The sequence below is a fragment of the Pseudophryne corroboree genome, chromosome 8 (assembly GCF_028390025.1).
Source record: "Pseudophryne corroboree isolate aPseCor3 chromosome 8, aPseCor3.hap2, whole genome shotgun sequence".
NCBI lineage: Eukaryota > Metazoa > Chordata > Amphibia > Anura > Myobatrachidae > Pseudophryne > Pseudophryne corroboree.
In genome coordinates this window covers 34,080,834-34,099,657 of record NC_086451.1, presented here as the reverse complement: position 1 = coordinate 34,099,657, position 18,824 = coordinate 34,080,834, and the positions used below count along the sequence as shown (strand labels likewise).

Below are 18,824 nucleotides of genomic sequence, written 5' to 3'. Positions count from 1 at the left end.
TCCAGGTCCTGAGCATGAAGGTAACATAGACACAACCCATATGGAAACTGGAACAGCAGCCATTTTGTGGGCTGAACCGATATGAACTTTCCTGCAGCGTCTCCTCTCACTACTGGTAGGTTAATTGGCAAAAAAAACAAAAAACAAACAAACCCTAGCCTGTGTGTGTACATGGGCAGACTAGATGGGCCAAGTGGTTATTATCTGCCGTGAAATTCTCTGTTCCTGGGATCTGGCGGCATCACTTCATTGTAAAGCTGAGTCTCCTTCCGCTCACAAAATGGCTGCCTCCACTTTGTCCATATGTGAGGGATGCAGTTTGTCCGGTATCCTATTCCCACGGTAAACATTGGGTTAAAAAAAAAAAAAGCCCTTTCTCCGGAAAACACTTAGGTTCAGTGAAACTTGTGTGTTTTCATGAGAAACAGTCCCGTTTTCGCTTTAAAACGGGTCTGTTTCTGGGGACTTAAGGCATGCAAAACAAAATCCAGAATAACCGCGGCAACCTGCGGTGTCCCGTGTCTACTGCAGTAGCAGGCCGGGACTGCAGGGAGGGAGCCACGGCCCAGGACCCAGCGCTCGGCACTGTGACCCCCGGCGGGGAAACTGGGACAGCACTGTGACCTAAATCACCCCCCTTCTTCCCACGCCCCTGGCAGCGGTCATGTGACCGGGTGCGGGACAGGGGTTTGTCTGTTAGGAGTTGGCTGCTAGTGTAGTACACAAAAGCCCCGGTAAGCCGGCATGAGCTGCAGCTTATCGGGGCTGCGGCTAGGATAGCCCTGGCCGATGACACCTGCAGTAATTAATTCATTAATAATTAATCGTATTTTCTCTGACGTCCTAGTGGATGCTGGGTTTTCAACAGGGCAGGGACCAAAGTGCTGCTTTATATGACGGCGCTACACAAACAATAGTAATAATAAGAATTTACTCACCGGTAATTCTATTTCTCGTAGTCCGTAGTGGATGCTGGGAACTCCGTAAGGACCATGGGGAATAGACGGGCTCCGCAGGAGACTGGGCACTCTAAAAGAAAGATTAGGTACTATCTGGTGTGCACTGGCTCCTCCCTCTATGCCCCTCCTCCAGACCTCAGTTAGAATCTGTTCCCGGCCAGAGCTGGGTGCTCCTAGTGGGCTCTCCTGAGCTTTACTAGAAAAGAAAGTATTTGTTAGGTTTTTTATTTTCAGTGAGATCTGTTGGCAACAGACTCACTGCTACGTGGGACTGAGGGGAGAGAAGCAAACCTACCTGCTTGCAGCTAGCTTGTGCTTGTTAGGCTACTGGACACCATTAGCTCCAGAGGGTTCGAACACAGGGCCTGACCTCGATCGTCCGTTCCCGAAGCCGCGCCGCCGTCCCCCTTGCAGAGCCAGAAGACAGAAGAGAAGCGATGAAATCGGTGGCAGAAGACTCCTGTCTTCATTAAGGTAGCGCACAGCACCGCAGCTGTGCGCCATTGCTCCCACAGCACACCACACACTCTGGTCACTGTAGGGTGCAGGGCGCTGGGGGGGGGGGGGGGGGGGGGGCAGCAATTATAATACCTTTTGGCACTTAAAATACACATAATACAGTCTGAAAACTGTATATGTGTAAAAAAAAAAACGCCATTAAGTTACATAAAACGCGGGACAGAAGCCCGCCGCTGAGGGGGCGGGGCCTTCTTCCTCAGCACACCAGCGCCATTTTCCCTTCACAGCTCCGCTGGAAGCAGCTCCCCAGGCTCTCCCCTGCAGTATCCTGATACAAGAAGGGTAAAAAAGAGAGGGAGGGCACATAAATTTAGGCGCAAATTAGATATTTAAGCAGCTAGTGGGTAAATCACTTTTTATAGTGTAAATCCCTGTGTTATATAGCGCTGTGGTGTGTGCTGGCATACTCTCTCTCTGTCTCCCCAAAGGACTTTGTGGGGTCCTGTCCTCAGTCTCAGCATTCCCTGTGTGTGTGCGGTGTGTCGGTACGGCTGTGTCGACATGTTTGATGAGGGTTACGTGGAGGCGGAGCAGGGGCAGATAAGTGTGGTGTCGCCCCCGACGGGGCCGACACCTGATTGGATGGATATGTGGAAGGTCTTAACCGACAGTGTCAACTCCTTACATAAAAGGTTCGATGACGCAGCAGCCTTGGGACAGCCGGGGTCTCAGCCCGCGCCTGCCCAGGCGACTCAGAAGCCGTCAGGGGCTCATAAACGCCCACTAGCTCAGATGGTAGACACAGATGTCGACACGGAGTCTGACTCCAGTGTAGATGAGGATGAGACAAATGTACAGTCTACAAAAGCCATCCGATGCATGATTACTGCAATGAAAGATGTGTTGCACATTTCTGATATTAACCCGGTTACCACCAAGAGGGGTATTATGTTTGGGGAGAAAAAGCAGCCAGTGACTTTCCCCCATCTGATGAATTAAATGATTTGTGTGAAGAAGCGTGGAGTTCCCCTGATAAGAAACTAGTGATTTCTAAGAGGTTACTGATGGCGTACCCTTTCCCGCCAACGGATAGGTTACGTTGGGAAACATCCCCTAGGGTGGACAAGGCGCTGACACGCTTATCTAAAAGGGTGGCACTGCCGTCTCAGGATACGGCCGCCCTAAAGGAGCCTGCGGATAGAAAGCAGGAAGCTATCCTGAAGTCTGTGTATACACACTCTGGTACTCTACTGAGACCTGCTATTGCTTCAGCCTGGATGTGTAGTGCTGCAGCAGCATGGACTGATACCCTGTCAGACAACATTGATTCCCTCGACAGGGATACTGTTTTGCTAACCATCGAACATATAAAAGACGTCGTCTTATATATGCGGGATGCCCAGAGGGACAGTTGCCTGCTGGCATCTAGAATTAATGCAATGTCCATTTCTGCCAGGAGAGTATTATGGACTCGGCAGTGGACAGGTGATGCTGATTCTAAAAAACACATGGAGGTTTTGCCTTATAAGGGTGAGGAATTGTTTGGGGACGGTCTCTCGGACCTCGTATCCACAGCAACTGCTGGGGAAGTCGACTTTTTTACCTCAGGTTCCCTCACAGCCTAAGAAAGCACCGTATTATCAAGTGCAGTCCTTTCGGCCTCAGAAAGGCAAGCGGGTCAGAGGAGCATCCTTTCTGGCCAGAGGCAAGGGTAGAGGAAAGAAGCTGCACCAGGCAGCCAGTTCCCAGGAACAAAAATCCTCCCCTGCTTCCACTAAGTCCACCGCATCACGTTGGGGCTCCACAGGCGGAGCCAGGTGCGGTGGGGGCGCGTCTCCGAAACTTCAGCAACCAGTGGGTTCGCTCACAAGTGGATCTCTGGGCTGTACAAATTGTATCTCAGGGATACAAGCTGGAGTTCGAGGCGACTCCCCCTCGCCGTTACCTCAAATCAGCCTTGCCAGCTGCTCCCAGGGAAAGGGAGGTAGTACTGGCGGCAATTCACAAGCTGTACCTCCAGCAGGTGATAATCAAGGTCCCCCTCCTTCAACAGGGCAGGGGTTACTATTCCACAATGTTTGTGGTACCGAAACCGGACGGTTCGGTGAGACCCATTCTGAATTTAAAATCCTTGAACACTTATATAAAGAAGTTAAAGTTCAAAATGGAATCGCTCAGGGCGGTTATTGCAAGCCTGGAAAAGGGGGATTTTATGGTGTCGCTGGACATCAAGGATGCTTACTTGCATTGTCAGGGGTGACTATGGGCCTAAAATTGGGGTCCATAAAGGTCCAGATTTCGGCCCTATCTATTTTCTTTCAAAAAGTACTGGCTTCACTGCCTGAAGTTCAGACGTTTGTAAAGGGAGTGCTGCATATTCAGCCCCCATTTGTGCCTCCAGTGGCACCTTGGGATCTTAACGTTGTGTTGGATTTCCTGAAATCACACTGGGTTGAGCCACTTAGGACCGTAAAGCTAAAGTATCTCACGTGGAAGGTGGTCATGCTGTTGGCCTTAGCTTCAGCTAGGCGTGTGTCAGAATTGGCGGCTTTGTCATGTAAAAGCCCGTATCTGATCTTCCATATGGACAGGGCAGAATTGAGGACTCGTCCCCAATTTCTCCCAAAGCGTTTCATTTGAACCAACCTATTGTGGTGCCTGCGGCTACTCGGGACTTGGAGGATTTCAAGTTACTGGACGTAGTCCGGGCTTAGAAAATTTATGTTTCCAGGACGGCTGGAGTCAGGAAAACTGACTCGCTATTTATCCTGCATGCATCCAACAAGCTGGGTGCTCCTGCTTCAAAGCAAACTATTGCTCGCTGGATCTGTTGCACGATTCAGCTGGCACATTCTGCGGCTGGACTGCCGCATCCTAAATCAGTGAAAGCCCATTCCACAAGGAAGGTGGGCTCTTCTTGGGCGGCTGCCCGAGGGGTCTCGGCTTTACAGCTTTGCCGAGCTGCTACTTGGTCGGGTTCAAACACATTTGCTAAATTCTACAGGTTTGATACCCTGGCTGAGGAGGACCTTGAGTTTGCTCATTAGGTGCTGCAGAGTCATCCGCACTCTCCCGCCCGTTTGGGAGCTTTGGTATAATCCCCATGGTCCTTACGGAGTTCCCAGCATCCACTAGGACGTCAGAGAAAATAAGAATTTACTCACCGGTAATTCTATTTCTCGTAGTCCGTAGTGGATGCTGGGCGCCCGTCCCAAGTGCGGACTCTCTGCAATACATGTATATAGTTATTGCTTCACTAAAGGGTTATTGTTATGAGCCATCTGTAAAAGGAGGCTCAGTTGTTGTTCATACTGTTAACTGGGTATGGTTATCACAAGTTCTACAGTGTGATTGGTGTGGCTGGTATGAGTCTTACCCTGGATTCTAAATCCTTTCCTTGTTGTGTCAGCTCTTCCGGGCACAGTTTCCCTAACTGAGGTCTGGAGGAGGGTCATAGTGGGAGGAGCCAGTGCACACCAGATAGTACCTAATCTTTCTTTTAGAGTGCCCAGTCTCCTGCGGAGCCCGTCTATTCCCCATGGTCCTTACGGAGTTCCCAGCATCCACTACGGACTACGAGAAATAGAATTACCGGTGAGTAAATTCTTATTATTACTATTGTTTGTGTAGCGCCGTCATATAAAGCAGCACTTTGGTCCCTGCCCTGTTGAAAACACTGAAATACTTTAAGAAGCTTCCACTAAAATGGCTTCCGGGAAATACAAGATGGCTTCACTGATGCCTGTGGCCTCTGTTCTTCCCTCTCCTCCCTTCTTATGATTATACACAAACAATGGTGGAATTCAGAGCGCAGAGAGGCTGGTATAGTGTGCTGCTATTCTCTGCAGACCCCCTGAATGGAGCAAGCGGTGCCTGAGAATAATAAGGGGTAGGCAGAAGGCTGGCTAGTGTTTCACGGCCGTCTCATGTTACACTTCAGCCTTTTCAAAGAGTGACTGTGGCCGGCTGAATGAGGCTTTCCTGCACTCCAAAAGGCAGAGAGGCGAGGACAAAGGTGCCTCTTGTCGCAGGGCTGCCCCTCCCACTGAGAGCGGCCATTGTCAGGCACACAGAGGGCCAGTCTGGCAGGCCCTGCATGCTTCACTGCCTTCTGATAGTGCAGCAAATGCATTCAGCCTCTTGTCAGCTTGGATTAGCAAAGGGTCCTGTGAATGAATGGGCTGTGATGTATTTCATGTCTCAGGGTGGCCTCTTGTCTGCGCAGGCCGAGTGCGCTCCGTTTTGGGTGCAATACAGAATGTTACTCAGGGAACCCCGGCTCCTACAGATACCTTGACGGTCCCCCTGTGATGACTGGATCCATATTTCTGGTGGTCAAAAGAAACTAAACACTGTTCTATGACCTAAGCTCCATTATATTTCCATTGCGCACAGACATATGCTGTAACTTGTGGTACCCAATCAGACTTTTGCTTTTATTTTATAATATGCCATAGAGAAATGTCTGATGCGTTCTGATTGGTTACTGTGCACGTAGCACCATTATACTATGGAATCACCAGTTAGCGGGCGTGTTTACATTCGGATTTGCATTGCACTCCAGTAAGGTTTAACGTAATTAATAAACCCTAAATAATTGTTATGGCGTAATAGTGCACTAAATATATATTTTTTAAATAGTCACTTACCTGTAGACTCGGCAGGTAGGGATTCCAGTCATGAGAGCGGTCGCTTGATGGTCGGCAGTCAATCCCAAGTGTTGATATAAATACATTAAAATAAAAAATAATTTCAAAATGTATATTTCTGTCCCATTTACACCAGGTCTGTCATTTTTAGTGCTATGGGATTTGAAGATTCAGGTTTACTTACTCAGATAGGCCTAGCAATCTTAGCAACGTGTAGCATGGTTGGTGTAATGGTTAGTATTGTGGCCTCACAGCACTGTGTTCGATTCCCACCACCACAATCGATCTGTGTGGAGTTTGCATGTTCTCCCAGTGTTTGCATGGGTTACCTCCAGATACTCCGGTTTGGGCTGGTATTCCTCTGTTGGGGTCGGCTTCCCGCAGTTAGATAATGTGGGCTTGTTACGGCTTTGGGCTGGCGGTGTGTTCGGCTATGGAGTGTCTAATGTGCAGGGATTCCTCTTTCCTAGGCGGTCATTGTGAGTACCAAGCTGAACCTCCAGCCTGATCTGGACTTGGAGCAGGTGAGTTGGTTATCACAGCCATGGGGTTGCAGTAGAGGGCCTGTGTCCTGCACTGTGCGGAGCCCTGGAACCCTCTAAGCCAGGGGTGGCCAACTAGTCCGAGTCAAAGAGCCCAGAATAGTCTCCAAGAAAGCTGAAGAGCCGGTATCATGCCCGTGCCATAGGCGCGCACGCAAAAGTGGGCGTAGCCTAGTAAAAATGGGTGTGGTCTAGCTGGCACAAGGTCACGCCCCATCCACAGCTCTCCAAAAACTCCTCTCTCCTCTCCTTCCCCCGCCCCCCCAGACAGTACCTCTCTCCTCTCCCCCCCAGCTCTCAGACAGCACCTCTCTCCTCCCCCCCCCCCCCATTCCCAGCTCTCAGACAGCACCTCTCTCCTCTCCCCCCCAGCTCTCAGACAGCACCTCTCTCCCCCCCCCCCATCCCCAGCTCTCAGACAGTACCTCTCTCCTCCCCCATCCCCAGCTCTCAGACAGCACCTCTCTCTCCCCCCCCCCCCATCCCCAGCTCTCAGACAGCACCTCTCTCCTCCCCATCCCCAGCTCTCAGACAGCACCTCTCTCCTCCCCCCCCCCCCCCATTCCCAGCTCTCAGACAGCACCTCTCTCCTCCCCATCCCCAGCTCTCAGACAGCACCTCTCTCCTCCCCCCATTCCCAGCTCTCAGACAGCACCTCTCTCCTCACCCCCCATCCCCAGCTCTCAGACAGCACCTCTCTCCTCCCCCATCCCCAACTCTCAGACAGCACCTCTCTCCTCCCCCCCATCCCCAGCTCTCAGACAGCACCTCTCTCCTCCCCCAGCTCTCAGACAGCACCTCTCTCCTCCCACCCCCCCATTCCCAGCTCTCAGACAGCACCTCTCTCCTCACCCCCCATCCCCAGCTCTCAGACAGCACCTCTCTCCTCCCCCATCCCCAGCTCTCAGACAGCACCTCTCTCCTCCCCCCCCCCCCCCCATTCCCAGCTCTCAGACAGCACCTCTCTCCTCCCCCAACCCCAGCTCTCAGACAGCACCTCTCTCCTCCCCCCCCCCCCCCCATCCCCAGCTCTCAGACAGCACCTCTCTCCTCCCCCATCCCCAGCTCTCAGACAGCACCTCTCTCCTCCCCATCCCCAGCTCTCAGACAGCACCTCTCTCCCCCCCCCCCCCATCCCCAGCTCTCAGACAGCACCTTTCTCCTCCCCCAGCTCTCAGACAGCACCTCTCTCCCCCCCCCCCCCCCCCATTCCCAGCTCTCAGACAGCACCTCTCTCCTCCCCCATCCCCAGCTCTCAGACAGCACCTCTCTCCTCCCCCATCCCCAGCTCTCAGACAGCACCTCTCTCTCCCCCCCATCCCCAGCTCTCAGACAGCACCTCTCTCCTCCCCATCCCCAGCTCTCAGACAGTACCTCTCTCCTCCCCATCCCCAGCTCTCAGACAGCACCTCTCTCCTCCCCATCCCCAGCTCTCAGACAGTACCTCTCTCCTCCCCATCCCCAGCTCTCAGACAGTACCTCTCTCCTCCCCATCCCCAGCTCTGACAGTACCTCTCTCCTCCCCATCCCCAGCTCTCAGACATTACCTCTCTCCTCCCCATCCCCAGCTCTCAGACAGTACCTCTCTCCTCCCCATCCCCAGCTCTCAGACAGCACCTCTCTCCTCCCCCCCCCCCCATTCCCAGCTCTCAGACAGCACCTCTCTCCTCTCCCCCCCAGCTCTCAGACAGCACCTCTCTCCTCCCCATCCCCAGCTCTCAGACAGTACCTCTCCCCCCCCCATCCCCAGCTCTCAGACAGCACCTCTCTCCTCTCCCCCCCCCCCATCCCCAGCTCTCAGACAGCACCTCTCTCCTCTCCCCCCCCCCCCCATCCCCAGCTCTCAGACAGCACCTCTCTCCTCCCCATCCCCAGCTCTCAGACAGTACCTCTCTCCTCCCCATCCCCAGCTCTCAGACAGTACCTCTCTCCTCCCCATCCCCAGCTCTCAGACAGTACCTCTCTCCTCCCCATCCCCAGCTCTCAGACAGTACCTCTCTCCTCCCCATCCCCAGCTCTCAGACAGTACCTCTCTCCTCCCCATCCCCAGCTCTCAGACAGTACCTCTCTCCTCCCCCATCCCCAGCTCTCAGACAGCACCTCTCTCCTCCCCATCCCCAGCTCTCAGACAGCACCTCTCTCCTCTCCCCCCCCAGCTCTCAGACAGCACCTCTCTCCCCCCCCCCCCTCCCAGCTCTCAGACAGCACCTCTCTCCCCCCCCCCCCAGCTCTCAGACAGCACCTCTCTCCTCTCCCCCCCAGCTCTCAGACAGCACCTCCCTCCTCCCCCATCCCCAGCTCTCAGACAGCACCTCTCTCCTCCCCCCCCCCCCCCCATTCCCAGCTCTGACAGCACCTCTCTCCTCCCCCATCCCCAGCTCTCAGACAGCACCTCTCTCCCCCCCCCCCCATCCCCAGCTCTCAGACAGCACCTCTCTCCTCCCCCATCCCCAGCTCTCAGACAGCACCTCTCTCCTCCCCCATCCCCAGCTCTCAGACAGTACCTCTCTCCTCCCCATCCCCAGCTCTCAGACATTACCTCTCTCCTCCCCATCCCCAGCTCTCAGACAGTACCTCTCTCCTCCCCATCCCCAGCTCTCAGACAGCACCTCTCTCCTCCCCCCCCCCCCCATTCCCAGCTCTCAGACAGCACGTCTCTCCTCCCCCATCCCCAGCTCTCAGACAGCACCTCTCTCTCCCCCCCATCCCCAGCTCTCAGACAGCACCTCTCTCCTCCCCCAGCTCTCAGACAGCACCTCTCTCCCCCCCCCCCATTCCCAGCTCTCAGACAGCACCTCTCTCCTTCCCCATCCCCAGCTCTCAGACAGCACCTCTCTCCTCCCCATCCCCAGCTCTCAGACAGTACCTCTCTCCTCCCCATCCCCAGCTCTCAGACAGCACCTCTCTCCTCCCCATCCCCAGCTCTCAGACAGTACCTCTCTCCTCCCCATCCCCAGCTCTCAGACAGTACCTCTCTCCTCCCCATCCCCAGCTCTCAGACAGTACCTCTCTCCTCCCCATCCCCAGCTCTCAGACAGCACCTCTCTCCTCCCCATCCCCAGCTCTCAGACAGCACCTCTCTCCTCCCCCCCCCCCCCCATTCCCAGCTCTCAGACAGCACCTCTCTCCTCCCCATCCCCAGCTCTCAGACAGCACCTCTCTCCTCCCCATCCCCAGCTCTCAGACAGTACCTCTCTCCTCCCCATCCCCAGCTCTCAGACAGTACCTCTCTCCTCCCCATCCCCAGCTCTCAGACAGTACCTCTCTCCTCCCCATCCCCAGCTCTCAGACAGTACCTCTCTCCTCCCCATCCCCAGCTCTCAGACAGCACCTCTCTCCTCCCCCCCCCCCCCCCCATCCCCAGCTCTCAGACAGCACCTCTCTCCTCCCCCATCCCCAGCTCTCAGACAGCACCTCTCTCCTTCCCCCCCCCCCTCCCCATCCCCAGCTCTCAGACAGCACCTCTCTCCTCCCCATCTTCAGCTCTCAGACAGCACCTCTCTCCTCCCCATCCCCAGCTCTCAGACAGTACCTCTCTCCTCCCCATCCCCAGCTCTCAGACAGTACCTCTCTCCTCCCCATCCCCAGCTCTCAGACAGTACCTCTCTCCTCCCCATGCCCAGCTCTCAGACAGTACCTCTCTCCTCCCCATCCCCAGCTCTCAGACAGCACCTCTCTCCTTCCACCACCCCCATCCCCAGCTCTCAGACAGCACCTCTCTCCTCCCCCATCCCCAGCTCTCAGACAGCACCTCTCTCCTCCCCATCCCCAGCTCTCAGACAGTACCTCTCTCTCCTCTCCCCCCCCAGCTCTCAGACAGCACCTCTCTCCCCCCCCCCCCAGCTCTCAGACAGCACCTCTCTCCTCTCCCCCCCAGCTCTCAGACAGCACCTCTCTCCTCCCCCATCCCCAGCTCTCAGACAGCACCTCTCTCCTCTCCCCCCCAGCTCTCAGACAGTACCTCTCTCCTCTCCCCCCCAGCTCTCAGACAGCACCTCTCTCCTCTCCCCCCCAGCTCTCAGACAGCACCTCTCTCCTCTCCCCCCCAGCTCTCAGACAGCACCTCTCTCCTCTCCCCCCCAGCTCTCAGACAGCACCTCTCTCCTCTCCCCCCCAGCTCTCAGACAGCACCTTTCTCCTCTCCCCCCCAGCTCTCAGACAGCACCTCTCTCCTCTCCCCCCCCCCCCAGCTCTCAGACAGCACCTCTCTCCGGGATCCGGTCTGAAGATCGACAGTATCTAGGTCGACAATGTTTAGGTCGACCACTATAGGTCGACAGTCACTAGGTCGACACGGATGGAAGGTCGACAGGGTTTCTAGGTCGACATGTGCTAGGTCGACAGGTCTAAAGGTCGACATGAGGTTTTTTTTTTTTTTTAAAAATCTTTTGAATTTTTTCATACTTAACGATCCACGTGGACTACGATTGGAACAGTAATCTGTGCCGAGCGAAGCGAAGGCACCATGCCCGAAGCATGGCGAGCGAAGCGGTGCACTAATATGGGATCCCGGTCACTCTACGAAGAAAACGACACCAAAAAAAATAAAAATCCTCATGTCGACCTTTAGACCTGTCGACCTAGCACATGTCGACCTAGAAACCCTGTCGACCTTCCATCCATGTCGACCTAGTGACTGTCGACCTATAGTGGTCGACCTAAACATTGTCGACCTAGAAACTGTCGATGTGATAAACCACACCCCCTCTCTCCTCCCCCCCCCCCCCCCCATCCCCAGCTCTCAGACAGCACCTCTCTCCTCTCCCCCCCCAGCTCTCAGACAGCACCTCTCTCCTCTCCCCCCCAGCTCTCAGACAGCACCTCTCTCCTCTCCCCCCCAGCTCTCAGACAGCACATCTCTCTTCCTTCCCATCTCCAGCTCTCAGACAGCACCTCTCTCCTCCCCCATCCCCAGCTCTCAGACAGCACCTCTCTCCTCTCCCCCCCCCCCCCATCCCCAGCTCTCAGACAGCACCTCTCTCCTCTCCCCCCCCCATCCCCAGCTCTCAGACAGCACCTCTCTCCTCTCCCCCCCCCCCCATCCCCAGCTCTCAGACAGCACCTCTCTCCTCTCCCCCCCCCCATCCCCAGCTCTCAGACAGCACATCTCTCCTCTCCCCCCCCCCCCCATCCCCAGCTCTCAGACAGCACATCTCTCCTCTCCCCCCCCCCCATCCCCAGCTCTCCGACAGCTCCCCTCTCCTCTCCCCCCCCCCCCATCCCCAGCTCTCCGACAGCTCCCCTCTCCTCTCCCCCCCCCCCCCATCCCCAGCTCTCAGACAGCACCTCTCTCCTCTCCCCCCCCCCCCCATCCCCAGCTCTCAGACAGCACCTCTCTCCTCCCCCCCCCCCCCCATCCCCAGCTCTCAGACAGCACCTCTCTCCTCCCCCCCCCCCATCCCCGGCTCTCAGACAGCACCTCTCTCCTCTCCCATCCCCAGCTCTCAGACAGCACCTCTCTCCTCCCCCATCCCCAGCTCTCAGACAGCACCTCTCTCCTCCCCCATCCCCAGCTCTCAGACAGCACATCTCTCTTCCTCCCCATCCCCAGCTCTGACAGCACCCCCCCCCTCTGCTCCTCCCCCCCCCCCCCCCCACTCTTAGACAGCACCTCTCCCCCCCCCCCCCCCCCCACTGGTTCTTAGACAGCTCCTTTCCAGATCAAAACAACGCGCCCCCCCCCCCCCCGTGCACCTCTTATTGTTCACATAATAGAGTAATAGAGAGGGCTTAGCACCACACGCTCACTTACCATGCCTTGTTGATCGTTCTCCCTTCTCAGGGTGCCAACTGTCTGCAGTCTTCCCGCACCTGGGATCCGTCCTCCTCGCGGCTCCGCCTCTCAAGCGCTGTGCGGCTTTGACATCATGAAGTCACTTTGCACGCACAGAGCGGAGATGAGTGAGCAATGGCAGCCAGGGAGCCGCATTAACACAAAGAAAAAGCCGCATGCGGCTCGAGAGACACAGGTTGGCCACCCCTGCTCTAAGCGCTCTTAGCACCTTTGTTCTGAGTTCCAAAACCTTGATATTGGTGCCCCCAAAACCTGTTGCCTGATACTGACCCCTAATTTCCCTCATTATATGTGCCCAATGTCTTATTTGTACCTCATTTGGGTAAGTAGTGGATGGAGCTTGGGCGTAGGCCTTGCACCACCGCTCACTCCACAATTAGGGAAATGTTTGGTTCTAGTCTGCCTCTGATCTCACCGATGGTCTTTGCTCCTGAAGATGTGCGCCCCCTTGCTGCTGATGGAGAGATTTAACCTGGTGGAGGGATATGTGGCCGGGCACCCGGAGCTGCAGTCTCGGCTGCTCCAGATGTTGGATCGGTGGAGCGACTCCAGCTTCAACCCCAGGAAACTTAGCAAGTAAATATAAAATATTACAGAGATCTAGAGCCATAACATTTGCTGTCCATGGTTATTTTGTCCAATAACATCCGTTGCCTCCCGAACTTGTCTTTAGAGAGTATAAGGGTCTTCCCCCTGTGAAACCAGACAAACTAAACCTGAAAACTGTGAGCAAACTGGCATTCCGGCTGCTGGAAATGTATCACCTTGACCCAGGTGAGTGGTCCCAGTACTAAGTGATAACTCACATGCACTTACTGATACACTGATACTGTAACTCACCTGTGCTTACCTGTACACTTCCCATTGCTCACCTGACACACTGATGCAGTAACTCACCTGCACTCACCTGTACACTTCCCATTGCTCACCTGAGACACTGTAACTCACCTGCACTCACCTGTACACTTCCCATTGCTCACCTGAGACACTGTAACTCACCTGCACTTACCTGTATACTTCCCACTGCTCACCTGAGATACACTAACTCACCTGCACTCACCTGTACACTTCCCATTGCTTACCTGAGACACTGTAACTCACCTGCACTTACCTGTACACTTCCCATTGCTCACCTGAGACGCTGTAACTCGCCTGCACTTACCTGTATACTTCCCATTGCTCACCTGAGACACTGTAACTCACCTGCACTTACCTGTATACTTCCCACTGCTCACCTGAGATACACTAACTCACCTGCACTTACCTGTATACTTCCCACTGCTCACCTGAGATACACTAACTCACCTGTATACTTCCCATTGCTTACCTGAGACACTGTAACTCACCTGTACACTTCCCATTGCTCACCTGAGACGCTGTAACTCGCCTGCACTTACCTGTATACTTCCCATTGCTTACCTGAGACACTGTAACTCACCTGCACTTACCTGTATACTTCCCATTGCTTACCTGAGACACTGTAACTCACCTGCACTTACCTGTACACTTCCTGTTGCTCACCTGACACACTGATAACTCACCTCTCTGATCACTACTGACACACCTGTACTCACCAGTGTACTCTCACCTCTCAGCCCCCTTCTAACACACCTGTACTCACCAGTGTGCTGGTACCTCTCAGATCCCTCTTGACGCACCCGTACTCACCAGTGTACTCCCACCTCTCAACCCACTACTGACACACCTGTACCTCACCAGTGTACTCCCACCTTTCAGCCTGCTACTGGCACAGCTGTCCTTACCAGTGTACTCCCCTCCCAACCCACTACTGACACACCTGTACTCACCAGTGTACTTGTACCTCTCAGATCACTACTGACACACCTGTACTCACCAGTGTACTTGTACCTCTCAGCTCACTACTGACACACCTGTACTCACCAATGTACTCCCACCTCTGAGCCCACTACTGACACACCCGTACTCACCAGTGTACTTATACCTCTCAGCTCACTACTCACACACCTGTACTCACCTCTCAGCCCACTACTTATACACCTGTACTCACCAGTGTACTTGTACCTCTCAGTCCACTACTGACACACCTGTACTCATCAGTGTACTCACCTCTCAGCTCACTACTGACACACCTGTACTCACCAGTGTACTTTCACCTCTCCGATCCCTCTTGACACACCTGTGCTCACCAGTGTACTCCTATCGCTCAGCCCACCACTGACACACCTGTACTCACCAGTGTACTTATACCTCTCAGCTCATTACTGACACACCTGTACTCATAAGTGTACTCACCTCCCAGCCCACTACTGACACACCTGTACTCACCAGTGTACTTATACCTCTCAGCTCAGTACTGACACACCTGTACTCACCAGTGTACTTATACCTCTCAGCTCATTACTGACACACCTGTACTCACCAGTGTACTCTCACCTCTCAGATCCCTCTTGACACACCTGTACTCACCAGTGTACTTTCACCTCTCCGATCCCTCTTGACACACCTGTGCTCACCAGTGTACTCCTATCGCTCAGCCCACCACTGACACACCTGTACTCACCAGTGTACTTATACCTCTCAGCTCATTACTGACACACCTGTACTCATAAGTGTACTCACCTCCCAGCCCACTACTGACACACCTGTACTCACCAGTGTACTTATACCTCTCAGCTCAGTACTGACACACCTGTACTCACCAGTGTACTTATACCTCTCAGCTCAGTACTGACACACCTGTACTCACCAGTGTACTCTCACCTCTCAGATCCCTCTTGACACACCTGTACTCTCCAGTGTACTCACCTTTCAGTCCACTACTGACACACCTGTACTCACCAGTGTACTCTTACCTCTCAGCTCACTGTTTACACACCTGTACTCACCAGTGTACTCGCACGCCTCAGCCCACTACTAATACACCGTTACACGCCAGTGTACTCGCACCTCTCAGCCCACTGAGAGTACATACACAACTGTACTCACCAGTGTACTCGCACCTCTTCTATCACTACTGACACACCTGCACTCACCAGTGTACTCGCACCTCTTCTATCACTACTGACACAACTGTACTCACCAGTGTACTCGCACCTCTTCTGTCACTACTGACACACCTGTACTCACCAGTGTACTCGCACCTCTTCTATCACTACTGACACACCTGTACTCACCAGTGTACTCGCACCTCTTCTATCACTACTGACACACCTGCACTCACCAGTGTACTCGCACCTCTTCTATCACTACTGACACAACTGTACTCACCAGTGTACTCGCACCTCTTCTATCACTACTGACACAACTGTACTCACCAGTGTACTCGCACCTCTTCTATCACTACTGACACACCTGTACTCACCAGTGTACTCGCACCTCTTCTGTCACTACTGACACACCTGTACTCACCAGTGTTCTTGCACCTCTGAGATTTCTTACGTGGATGATCTGTCTGTACCTATTCAATATGTGGTTTGTTGCAGTATTTGATTGATTTTGATGCATATAATAAGGTTTTCTTTATATAAACCCTGTACCTAATTCACACACATTGTTTCCTTTTCAGCTCTTTGTTCAAACCTGATAAATCAGCGTCACCTGGGCACCCTGAAATACCTAATGTACAAGAGATTTGTGGAGGTACGTGTTCTCCAGCTGCTGGTTTCCCTGTCCGTGGTAGATCTGCTTCGTGTGAGCTCCTACTGTTGTTCTATTTGCTTTTCTGTATTGTACTCAGCATTAAAAAGAACTTGAGACTTGTAATCCATGGCTCTGAGTATGAGACCACCATGGATGTGAAACACAGACCTCCCATCTTCCTTTCTCATACGTCCTAGAGGATGCTGGGGATGCTTCAAGAACCATGGGGTATAGACGGGATCCGCAGGAGACTTGGGCACACTGTAAGACTTTGAATGGGTGTGAACTGACTCCTCCCTCTATGCCCCTCCTCCAGACTCCAGTTATAGGAACTGTGCCCAGTGAGACTGGATGCACACTGAGGAGCTCTCCAGAGTTTCTCTGAAAAAGACTTTCTTAGGTTTGTTATTTTCAGGGAGATCTGCTGGCTACAGGCTCCCTGCATCGTGGGAGAGAAGCAGACCTACTACTTCTAAGTTCAAGGGCTCTGCTTCTTAGGCTACTGGACACCATTAGCTCCAGAGGGTTCGATCACTACGGTACGCCTAGCTGCTTGTTCCTGAAGCCGCGCCGTCACCCCCCTCACAAAGCCAGAAGATAGAAGCCGGGTGAGTATGAGAAGATCAGAAGACTTCAGTGACGGCAGAAGAGGTGCCGCGCTGCGCGCCATGCTCCCACACAAAACTCAGGGCGCAGGAGGGGCGCCCTGGGCAGCATCAACACCTCAAATCAGACTGGCATGAGTTATAATAGTGCCCCGGGCACTAGTTAAGGGACCCCCGCCAGTATAAACATATTTTTAAGCGGGACTGAAGCGCGCCATGTAGTGGGCGGGGCTTAGCCCACGCAACTATGACCAGCGCCATTTTCTCTCCTCAGAAGCTGCAGAGACGCTGGCCCTGTCCTCCACACTGCTGGTACAAGTAACAGGGTGCAAAATGGGAGGGGGGCACAAATAATTTGGTGCTGATTTCTATATATATAAAGCGCTAACAGGTCTTGGCAGTCATTTTACTGGCCTCAGTACCGGGATAGGCGCTGGGTGTGAGCTGGCAGAAAATTCTCTGTGTCTCTCTTGCAGGCTTTATTGTGGGTCTGTCTCCTATAGCCCCAGTGTGGTTGTAGGTGTCGGTACGTGTGTGTCGACATGTCTGAGGCTGAATGCTCTTCCCAGGAGGAGGCTGGAGTGGGGACAGAAAATACTGTGAGAGTGACCGTGTCGGCACCGCAGACGGATGATTGGGTGAATATGTTGAGTGGTTTAAACGCAAATGTGACTAATGCTAGCCATACATCAGACCAACTTTTCTCCAACACTCCAAACTTCCAACCATCCAACTTGTCTGTTCAACTAAAACAGTGCCCCATACATCTCACCAACTTTTTACCAGTGCTTCACACATCTAACCAACTTTTCATCAGATCAACCAACCTTCCAACTTCTGTCCAACTTGTGATGTCACCGAAGTAGGCGGACAGTGCCTTCCTACAGTTCTTCAGTTTTGTTTTGTTTTTTTTCATTTCAAAACATGCAGAAGTGTCTTTTTTTCAGTGAAACTGGGCTTTTCTTTCACCACCATACATTTATTAGATTTACTTGTTTTTATACTGAACTATGGATACCAGCATGGTTGGGCTGCCAAGGCAAATTATATATATATATATATATATATATACCAGATGTAGATGTTCGGCACTCCCAATGTAGTAAAATGTACAGCTTGCCTGGTGCCCTCCTGAGCTTCAAAAAGCAAACATATCACAAACGATAGGCGGCACTCTAGGACTTTTCAAAAATCAAGAACATACGTGACCCTGTTCTGACAGCTTAACGTTTCGGTTTCGGTCATTTTCAATCCGCCACACTTTGCTGGCGGAATCTAATAAAAAATGTTAAAAACATGTTTTTTTTTGTGTTTTTTGGGGTGGGTAATAGCATATCTATTTATATTAGAAGGGATTAGGTACTTGGTTTGTCTTTTTTGGAGGCACAAGTATTATTTATATATTTTTAAAAAGATTATTATTATTATTATTATTATTATTATTTTTTTTAAATGGAATCGGAAAAACCTGAAAAAAAATTGCGTGGGGTCACCCCTCCAAAGCATAACCAGCCTCGGGCTCTTCGAGCCGGTCCTGGTTCTAAAAATCCGGGGGGAAAACGGACAGGGGATCCCCCGTATTTTTAAAACCAGCACCGGGCTCTGCGCCTGGTGCAAAAAATACGGGGGACAAAAAGAGTAGGGGTCCCCCGTATTTTTTACACCAGCATCGGGCTAGACTAGCTGGACAGATAATGCCACAGCCGGGGGTCACTTTTATACAGTGCCCTGCGGCCGTGGCATTAAATATCCAACTAGTCACCCCTGGCCGGGGTACCCTGGGGGAGTGGGGACCCCTTCAATCAAGGGGTTCCCCTCCTCAGCCACCCAAGGGCCAGGGGTGAAGCCCGAGGCTGTCCCCCCCCATCCAAAGGCTGCGGATGGGGGGCTGATAGCCTTGAGAAAATTAAAAGAATATTGTTTTTTCCAGTAGTACTACAAGTCCCAGCAAGCCTCCCCCGCAAGCTGGTACTTGGAGAACCACAAGTACCAGCATGCGGGAGAAAAACGGGCCCGCTGGTACCTGTAGTTCTAATGGGAAAAAAATACCCAAATAAAAACAGGAGACACACACCGTGACAGTAAAACTTTATTTCACACATGTCGACACACACATACTTACCTATGTTGACACGAAGCAGTTGGTCCTCTTCTCCAAGTAGTAGGGGTGCGGGGGTGCCGCGATCGCGGGTGGG

At 53.2% G+C, this 18,824-nt stretch overlaps 1 protein-coding gene across 7 annotated transcripts in view; it reads left to right on the top strand.

Moving 5' to 3' along the window:
• Positions 1–18,824, top strand: part of EXD3 (exonuclease 3'-5' domain containing 3) — a 347,667-nt gene that overhangs the window by 112,912 nt on the left and 215,931 nt on the right. For all 7 annotated transcript variants that reach the window (XM_063936229.1, XM_063936230.1, XM_063936224.1 and 4 more), the window contains 4 exons: positions 6,538–6,591; positions 12,840–12,979; positions 13,077–13,177; positions 15,951–16,024. In XM_063936229.1, the coding sequence (XP_063792299.1) occupies positions 6,538–6,591; positions 12,840–12,979; positions 13,077–13,177; positions 15,951–16,024 (369 nt within the window). The remainder of the gene's footprint in view (positions 1–6,537; positions 6,592–12,839; positions 12,980–13,076; positions 13,178–15,950; positions 16,025–18,824) is intronic.